The 10,000-nt window shown below is 46.1% G+C and overlaps 1 protein-coding gene across 1 annotated transcript in view; it reads left to right on the top strand.

The window, feature by feature from the left end:
• Positions 1 to 3,270: 3,270 nt before the first annotated feature.
• Positions 3,271 to 10,000, top strand: part of LOC311122764 (forkhead box protein P4-like) — a gene marked incomplete at both ends in the record, with an annotated part of 14,774 nt that continues 8,044 nt past the window's right edge. Inside the window, 2 exons of the mRNA XM_084197087.1 lie at positions 3,271 to 3,393; positions 8,639 to 8,731. Of these exons, the coding sequence (XP_084053213.1) occupies positions 3,271 to 3,393; positions 8,639 to 8,731 (216 nt within the window). The remainder of the gene's footprint in view (positions 3,394 to 8,638; positions 8,732 to 10,000) is intronic.

Consider the following 10,000-nt stretch of genomic DNA (forward strand, 5'->3'; position numbering starts at 1 on the left):
CACACACCACACACCCACACACACACACACACATTCATGCCTGCCATCAGTGCATCTGCCAACACACAGAAAGGTGCTATAACACAGTAATTATTGCGCCTGCAACTTGAAAATGTCAATGAGCATGTGTATAAAATAGAATGTATGGGTTGTCAGGGGGAGAGAATGTGTGTGTGTGTGTGTGTGTGTGTGTGTGTGTGTGTGTGTGTGTGTGTGTGTGTGTGTGTGTGACAGGAGAAGAGATTGGGATGCACAAGAGCAATTAATTACAGGTTTTAATTTTCCAGCCAAGAGTGACGAGCAGCATCGGTGGCGCAGGCAGAGGCAAATTGGCGTGACGCCAAGCGTACATAACCCCTCCCTCACCCGCTTCTCAACCACACCATCACACCTGCTTAAAAGTATGCATTAAGGTGTCTGTAAGGTTTTACAATGGAGGAGGAGTACCAAGATGGCTGTGCGGTGGCTTCAATACAGCGCCCCCTGTCAGTCATCCAGGGTTTATACACATCATTGGTTTCCCCTCACAGGGGGATAGACTCTGCTGTCTTAGCAGCCACCCCTGTTGTACCTGTCTACCCTTGTTCCCTTTACCCCTTACCCTCACCCTCACCCTCCCGCTCAGTCTCCCCCTCTCCCCTCCTCTCCCTGTGATGAGTGAGTGTGTTGGGATACGGATGGCTTGTTTGATCACGATACAGCAGCTTACAATAAGGGATTGGACAGGGCCCGACACACAGGCTGCAGCTGATAACACAGGGAGGGAGGGAGGGAGGGAGGAGTGTTAGTATTTATGGCCAATCTTGTTTACAAAGTCAAATCAGCCCTTTACAGATTTAATTTACTACTGACAGCTCTCCCTCTCTCTCCGTTTTTCTCTCTCTCTATTTCCCTCCCTCTCTCCCCTGCCACCCCTCAGGCGGGGAATAGATAGACTCCTAAGAGAGACGGGTAGCCATGCAGTGCTGCAAAACAGATGACTGCCAATATCAGAAAGAGCAATAGAGAGAGACAGAGCACGAGGGGTAGAGAGAGAGAGAGAGAGAGAGAGAGAGAAGGGTAGAGAGGCATAGAGAGAGAAGCTCTGTTTTTCCACAGGGGATTGAAGATGAATGTCCATATATGGGAGGTTCTAACCCAGGGTCGTATATCTCTGTAAAAGCAGCCATCTCTTCCTAACAGCCCTTATTTGTATTGAGCACAGAGTATTATTTTTATTGAGCTGTCCACTGTAGGCTGGAAAGGGAGAGGTAATCATCCCTCTCTCTCTCTCTCTCTCTCTCTCTCATTCTCTCTATCACTCAGTGAAGAGGAACATAGCTCACCTGCTGGGCATCAGCTGTAGGACTAAACTACTGCATGGATTCATCTTTCTCTCTCTTTTTCTGTCTATTTCTGTCTGTCTCTCTTCCCCCCATCTCTCTCTCTTACACTCTCTTCTCTTCTCTCTCCTCTCTTCTCTCCCTCTCTGTGGGCTTTGAGTGTAATTGGTGACTGTGAACTCTGGAGTTTTTTAGGCAAATTTACAGAGGACGGAAGCTCTTAGTCATCAAATCAAGTCAAATCAAATTGTATTTGTCATATACACGTGTTTAGCAGATGTTATAGCGGGTGTAGCGAAATGCTTGTGCTTCTAGCTCCGACAGTGCAGTAATATCTAACAATTTCACAACATATACCCAATACACACAAATCTAAGTAAGGAATGGAATTTAAGAATATATACATATATGGACAAGCAATGACAGAGCGGTATGGACTAAGATACAGTAGAATATTATAGAATACAGTATATACATATGAGATGAGTAATGCAAGATATGTAAGCATTATTAAAGTGACTAGTGTTCCATTTCTTAAAGTGGCCAGTAATTTCAATAGGCAGCAGCAGCCTCTAATGTGCTAGTGATGGCTATTTAACAGTCTGATGGCCTTGAGATAAAAGCTGTTTTTCATTCTCTCGGTCCCAGCTTTGATGCACCTGTACTGACCTCACCTTCTGGATGATAGCGGGGTGAACAGGCAGTGGCTCGGGTGGTTGATGTCCTTGATGATCTTTTTGGCCTTCCTGTGACATCGGGTGCTGTAGGTGTACAGGAGGGTGGGTAGTTTGCCCCCGGTAATGCGTTTGGCAGACTGCACCACCCTCTGGAGAGTCCTGCGGTTGTAGGCGGTGCAGTTGCCGTACCAGGCAGTGATACAGCCCGACAGGATGCTCTCAATTGTGCATCTGTAAAAGTTTGGATGGATGCGTGCTTGTGTGTGTGTTCAATCAACAGGTGAATGCTCTTTGAGTTAGCCCCTGGCCAGAGGATAGCATCAATGCTAGTCTTTCTGTTACTCTGTCGGTGGTGGGTGTGTGTGTATTATTCTCTGAGTGGTTAGTTTGTCTCCATTCAGTCATAGTATGTTTGTAATCAGATTAGCATCGTGGCGTATCTGCTATCCTGATGACGCATCAGTGCACGCTGACAAATCTGTCTGTCTGTGTGTGTGTGCGCGTGTGTGTTTAGAATCTGTTTGTGCGGTGCATCACTGTTTGCTGCCATATGTGAGTCTGTGTCCCAGCCTGCCTTCAGCCTTTTCCCCAGATAACATCTTATCTGATTGTTTGTTGTTCCGTTCTGCTCTCAAAGACCTGATTGTGTGGATAGAGAGTCATAATCATCTGTTTATTGTACCAGATATGATTTTATATTCCATAGGGAGATTACATTGCTAGGTTTTATCTCTCTCTGTTTTCACACACACTGCCAGGTTTCTCACAATGCCAGCAATGTGTGTCACAGAGTGATACACTGAGTGTACAAAACATTAAGAACACCTTCCTAATATTGAGTTGCACCACCTTTTGCCCTCAGAACAGCCTCAATTCGTCAGGGCATGGACTCTACAAGGTGTTGAATGCGTTCCACAGGGATTCTGGCCCAGGTTGACTCCAATGTTTCCCACAGTTGTGTCAAGTTGGCTGGATGTCTTTTGGGTGGTGGACCATTCTACTTAAATATTTTGTCTTGCCCATTCACCCTCTGAGTGGCACAGATACACGATCCATGTTTCAATTGTCTGAAGGCTTAAAAATCCTTCTTTAACCTGTCTACTCCCCTTCATCTACACTGATTGAAGTGGATTTAACAAGTGACATCAATAAGAGATCATAGCTTTCACCTGGATTCACTTCAGTCTATGACATAGATTCAGTCTATGTCATGGAAGTAGTTTTGTACTCCCAGTGTATATCTAACCCTCTCTCTCCTCCTCTCCCTCTAGGTGCCAGTGTCCATGGCTATGTTGACCCCCCAGATGATCACTCCTCAACAGATGCAGCAGATACTGTCCCCTCCTCAGCTACAGGCCCTGCTGCAACAGCAACAGGCCATCATGTTACAGCAGGTAACACACACACTCATATGAAATGAACACACACACTCCTTCCTGGGCTCAGTCCCAGCCCAGCATGTCTAGATGTGTCTATGTGGAGGTGCTGACACACTGGTTGTGATTGTATCCTCTGGCACAGTTACTGAGAGCTTCGAGGCCTTTGAACAGAGTGTAACACACACACATACACACGCAAACATACACACAGATATACAAATGTGCACACACACACACACAAAATCTCACACTTTCCAATTCTCTAAAGCCTGTTATGTTCCCCATCAGTGAGCATAACCAAAGTCTTACAAACGTTTATGTTAGCAACGTAACACTCAGCCACACTCAGCCACACACACCTTGCGGTCAGCGAGAGCTTATGTTAGCTGTCCTCAGGCACCAGTTAAACTGTCCTGGTTGTTGATTGGTTAGGGGTGTGTGATGAGGTGCTGTGATCTGGGTGTGTATTGGGGACTGGAGTGTGTTTGTTCCGTTGGTCGACATGGCAACCGATCTTACCTAGCGGGCAACATCACATGTCTGTCAAATATTTGATTCACAAACACACATGCATATAACTCACAATCACATATAGTACACAGTACACACACACCTACAGAAATGTGTCCACATACATATTCACAAAAATACACACACAAACACATACACACGCCACATGCAAATACACACACAGGCATGTACAGCAGTGGAGGCTCATAATAAAGGCTGGAACGGCACAAATGGAATGGCATCAAACACATGGAAACCATGTTTGATGTATTTGATAACATTCCACTCCAGCCATTACCATGAACCTGTTCTCCCCAACTAAGGAGCCACCAACCTCCTGTGATGTACAGACACAAACACACAGGCACACAGATGTGCACAGAGATACACTCAAACAGGCACACAGACAGTACATACACACTCCCTCTCCTGTACGTGCTTAATAGGCTGCAGCTATTAAAAGTGTGGAAATAGAGCAATAATTGCTGCAGAGGCAGTGCTAGAACAGACAGTGCATTTAACACATACACACAAACACACACACATCCAGGGCTTGAACAGACAGTAGTAATAAGGAAGCATTGCTTTAGGCCTCTATGAATTGCAGTGGGAAGATTTGACAAAATGGATGGTAATGGAAATATACTGATTCTGGGAATGAGACGGTGAAGAAGGACTCACACAGCTCTTTTTGCTCTTAACGAGGAGAGAAGTGGTGGGGTGAAACACACACACTCACACACACTTGTGTAAGGCCATTTTACCTCTGCTTTTAAAACCACTGAGTTTAACACAACTATCCCACTTAATTAAACACACTGTCTCCTAGTCTATATCAGCAAATCAGCCACTTTTACACACACACACACACACACACAGACACACACACGCACACACACACACACACACACACACACACACACACACACAGAGAGAGAGAGACACACACACTATATTCAGCAATCAGAGACCATATCAGTCATCGGAACATTACATTTCATGTCCCCATGGAGACTTTGCATTGTGTGAGTGGGAGTGGTGTTGTGTGTGTGTGTGTGTGTGTGTGTGTGTGTGTGTGTGTGTGTGTGTGTGTGTGTGTGTGTGTGTGTGTGTGTGTGTGTGTGTGTGTGTGTGTGTTTGAGTTGATGTGTGTGTTTGAGTTAATGTGTGTGTACGTACACTACCAGTCAAAAGTTTGGACACACCTACTCATTCAATTTTTTTTTTTTTACATTGTAGAATAATAGTGAAGACATCAAAACTATGAAATAACACATATGGAATCATGTAGTAAACAAAAATGTGTTAAACAAATCAAAATATATTTTATATTTGAGATTCTTCAAATAGCCACCCTTTGCCTTGATGACAGCTTTGCACACTCTTGGCATTCTCTCAACCAGCTTCACCTGGAATGGTTTTCCAACAGTCTTGAAGGAGTTCCCACATATGCTGAGCACTTGTTGGCTGCTTTTCCTTCACTCTGCGGTCCGACTCATCCCAAACCATCTCAATTGGGTTGAGGTCAGGGGATTGTGGAGGTCAGGTCATCTGATGCAGCACTCAATCACTCTCCTTCTTGGTAAAATAGCCCTTACACAGCCTGGAGGTGTGTTGGGTCATTGTCCTGTTGAAAAACAAATGATAGTCCCACTAAGCCCAAACCAGATGGGATGGCGTATTGCTGTAGAATGCTGTGGTAGCCTTGCTGGTTAAGTGTGCCTTGAATTCTAAATAAATCACAGACAGTGTCACCAGCAAAGCACCCCCACACCATAACACCTCCTCCATGCTTTACGGTGGGAAATACACATGCGGAGATCATCCGTTCACCCACACCGCGTCTCACAAAGACACGGCGGTTGGAACCAAAAATCTCAAATTTGTACTCCAGACCAAAGGACAAATGTCCACCGGTCTAATGTCCATTGCTCGTGTTTCTTGATCCAAGCAGGTCTCTTCTTCTTATTGGTGTCCTTTAGTAGTGGTTTCTTTGCAGCAATTCACACAGTCCCCTCTGAACAGTTGATGTTGAGATGTGTCTGTTACTTGAACTCTGTGAAGCATTTATTTGGGCTGCAATTTCTGAGGCTGGTAACTCTAATGAACTTATCCTCTGCAGCAGAGGTAACTCTGGGTCTTCCATTCCTGTGGTGGTCCTCATGAGAGCCAGTTTCATCATAGCGCTTGATGGTTTTTGCGACTGCACTTGAAGAAACTTTAAAAGTTCTTGACATTTTCCGGATTGACTGACCTTCATGTCTTAAAGTAATGGACTGTCATTTGTCTTTGCTAATTTGAGCTATTCTTGACATAATATGGACTTGGTCTTTTACCCAATAGGGCTATCTTCTGTATAGCCCCCCTACCTTGTCACAACACAACTAATTGGCTCAAATGCATTTAGAAGGAAAGAATTTCCAAAAGTGAACTTTTAAGACACACCTGTAAATTGAAATGCATTCCAGGTGACTACCTCATGAAGTTGGTTGAGAGAATGCCAAGAGTGTGCAAAGCTGTCATCAAGGCAAAGGGTGGCTATTTGAAAAATCTCAAATATAAAATATTTGTTTAACACTTTTTTGGTTACTACATGATTCCATATGTGTTATTTCATAGTTTTGATGTCTTCACTATTATTCTACAATGTAGAAAATAGTACAAATAAAGAAAAACCCTGGAATGAGTAGGTGTGCCCAAACTTTTGACTGGTACTGTATGTGTGTGTGTGTGTTTTAACCTTTAAGTTTCCTCTAACCTTTAATTACACCACAGCTGATCTAGTTTATTTCTTGGTGTGTTAGTCAAGTCAAGGTCACAGTAATAGGCTGGCGAGGTGAGTGGCTCTCTTAATGCTGCAGAGCCACTGAATCAAATCATTAAAAAGACCTTAATTATCACTTAATTATTCCCACAATTCTCCAGCTCCAGCCTAGCGTGTGTGTGTGTGTGTGTGTGTGTGTGTGTATGTGTGTGTGTGTGTGTGTGTGTGTGTGTGTGTGTGTGTGTGTGTGTGTGTGTGTGTGTGTGTGTGTGTGTGTGTGTGTGTGTGTGTATGTGTGTATGTGTGTGGCCAGCCAGTGACGCGGAGAGGAGAGATTAACTCCGCCTTTGGAGTGTGAAAAGAAGGAGGGAAATATGGAGGGACTTAGAATAAAGGAGAGGAATGCACACACACACACACACACAAACACACACACACACACACACACACACACACTCCCCTGTTGTAGAGACAGGCGGTCAGAGCACAGGGAGATGGTCATCTTAATACAGCTTCCTGGTTACTTGGTCAAACAAACAGAAACAGGCTGTGGCTAGTCAGTAGTAACAGTATCAGTCAGTAGGAGTCCAACATCGCTCCCTATTATTATATGATCTGAAAACACAGGATGGTGGAAAACAATATGACTTCACTTTCTACCTTCACTAGGCTAGTTGTTCACAGATACACCCCTTGATTCTCCAACAAAATAGCCACTTCAGAACACCTGTCCCTCCTCCCTCCACCCCCAACCCACACGTACACACACCCCTCTGCTCAGACAGTTACCTCGATGATAAGTCAGGCAGCCCATAAATAACATGGGTCTGTCTCACATCTGTCTCTGGCGCTATGGCGACGCCCTTGACATGCCAGGTACTGTAGGGCACCAAGATTTACGGGGCGCCTCAAACCTCACTACACCCCCACTTGCCCTGTATATACACACACGCACACACACACACACACACACACACACACACACACACACACCCGCCCACCTCTGTCCAGGTGTTTCAGGTGAACATTAAATAACTATTTTTAAAGGAAGAAAGTTTAAAAAGACAGCTACGTGGGTCTCTCCATGGCTTCAGCAACATATCTCCCCTAGAGGGACAGAACACTCCTGTTGGGTCATGCTAGTGCATCTCTCTAACTCCTTCACCCTTTTACCACATGAGAGTCAACCTTTTATCTAGAAAGACGTGTGTGTGTATCTGATCATGCTAGCTGGTTTCTCTACCTCTTTCCCCCACGAGAAGGCACTTCCAGCAGCTTCCTTAGCCTCCGTGTACCTGCTTTAGTTGCTGGGGAAACTGATTATACAAACACAATCTGACAGTTGTGTCTAGTTGTTGTCTGGTAGGTTGTCTATAAAGCTTGTCGCGTTCAGAGGCACAACAATGACGCATGGCCTTCATGGAGATGCAGAGAGCGAGAGAGAGAGCGATCAAAAGAAGCTGTGTACACCATATATCACACACACAAACACACACCGCCTCACTCTCACTGCTCTCTGTTGTGCTTTGTGTTATTGCAGCAAGGCCTGGGGTTTTCTTTCACAGGAGGCTTTTGAAGATTGAAATGTTATTGACTCAATTTGTCTCCCTTTTCTCTTCCCCCCCTCTCTCTCCCTCCCTCTCTCTCTCTCCCTCTATCCCTTCCCTCTCTCCCCCATCTCTCTTCCTCCCTCCCTCTCTCCCCCCTCTCTCTCTTCCTCCCTCTCTCTCCCTACCTCTCTCCCCCCTCTCTCTCCCTCCCCCCTTCTCTCTCCCTCCCTCCCTCCCTCCCACCCTCCACCCTCTCTCTCCCTACCTCTACCCTCCCTCCCTCCCTCCCTCCCTCCCTCCCTCCCTCCCTCTCTCTCTCTATGGCTCGACCCCCTTCTCCCTCCCTCCCTCCCTTCCTCCCTCCCTCCCTCCCTCTCTCTCTCTATGGCTCGACCCCCTTCTCTCTCCCTCCCTCCCTCCCTCCCTCTCTCTCCAGCTACAGGAGTACTATAAGAAGCAGCAGGAGCAGCTGCATCTTCAGCTTCTGACTCAGCAGCAGCAGCAGGCTGGGAAGCAGGCAGCCAAAGAGGTGAGACCCCTACGGAGTGGTGTTATCAAGCGCACTCACAAGCACACTCGTACACAGTTGAAGTGGCCAACACGTCAGTTAGGGGATTGTGGAGTATGTAGGGCACATGGAGGTGAAGTGCTGTGACTTATAGCGCATTTGTACTGGGGCAGAGCGCACACCTCTTCCACCCTCCTCCTCTACTCATCCTCCTCTTTCCCTATCTCCTACTGTCCTCTTATCCTCTCCTTCTCTCCTTTCCTCCTTCTCTCCTTCCTCTTTCTCTCCTCTTCCTGTCTTCTTGCCTGTGTTGTGTAGTCTGCTTCTCCAAACAGGGATTATGGTAGTGATGGAATATGGCTTTTCATTGTTCTCCACTAACACACCATGCTAAATCTCATTCATAGAGAGCTCTGTGTTAATGCAGGATAAGGATTCATTTACATGGCTTCTGCGTTAAGCCTTGTGTGTGTGTGCGCGCGCGCGTGTTCGTGAAGCCTGAGGTAAAATCCTTTTGTCGCCTCACTATAGGAGGTGCCTGACACACTTTTAATTGTCAATTAACCCCCGCAAGCGTTGAAAACTGTGCCAACACACTCCTCCGCCTGGTCTAACCACACTAACAGGGATCACGGTGGATCAAGTAGGATCACAACGCGTAACGACAAAGAGCATCCACCAGATCACACCAGAAAACTGTCATAGAGGGTGTGTTGGAAGGGGGGTTGGTTCAATTCAGGGTTGTGAGTTGTCAGAGGTGTCTAAGAGACTAATCATAAAGGGATTCTCTCACTAACAAACACACATACATACACATTCCCCATCAAACCTGACACACATACACACTCCCCATCCAACCTGATATTTTCAGAGAGTAGAGGAGGGATGTGGCAGGGGCAGAGAAAAAGAGAAGAGTGAGAGAGAGATGGAGAGAGGGGGGAGAGGGGGAGAGAGACAGGAGCAGGTAAGAAACAGAGACAGGCTTCTAGGGAGCTCATTCACTCCAGAGACCATTGTGGGAATCGCATGAGGAGGCTCGGCCTAGATCTTCCCTCTTTTCTCCCTCCTCTCTAATCCCCCTCTCCCTGTGGACCCTCTCTCCCCTTGCCTACAGCGGTCAGCCAACTCGACCGTGACCAAAGCAAACCAGTTGTGGTTGACTTGCATGTAGAGACCGTGTCTGATTCCTTTTTTTTTTTTTTTTACTCCTGTCCAATTCTCCGGTTTTGTTTTTCCTGTAACAACCAGACAAGTGCAAACACTGGTCACAAACACACACACACACACACA

The sequence above is a fragment of the Coregonus lavaretus genome, assembly GCF_964263955.1.
Source record: "Coregonus lavaretus genome assembly, contig: HAP1_SCAFFOLD_7355, whole genome shotgun sequence".
Classification (NCBI taxonomy): Eukaryota; Metazoa; Chordata; class Actinopteri; order Salmoniformes; family Salmonidae; genus Coregonus; species Coregonus lavaretus.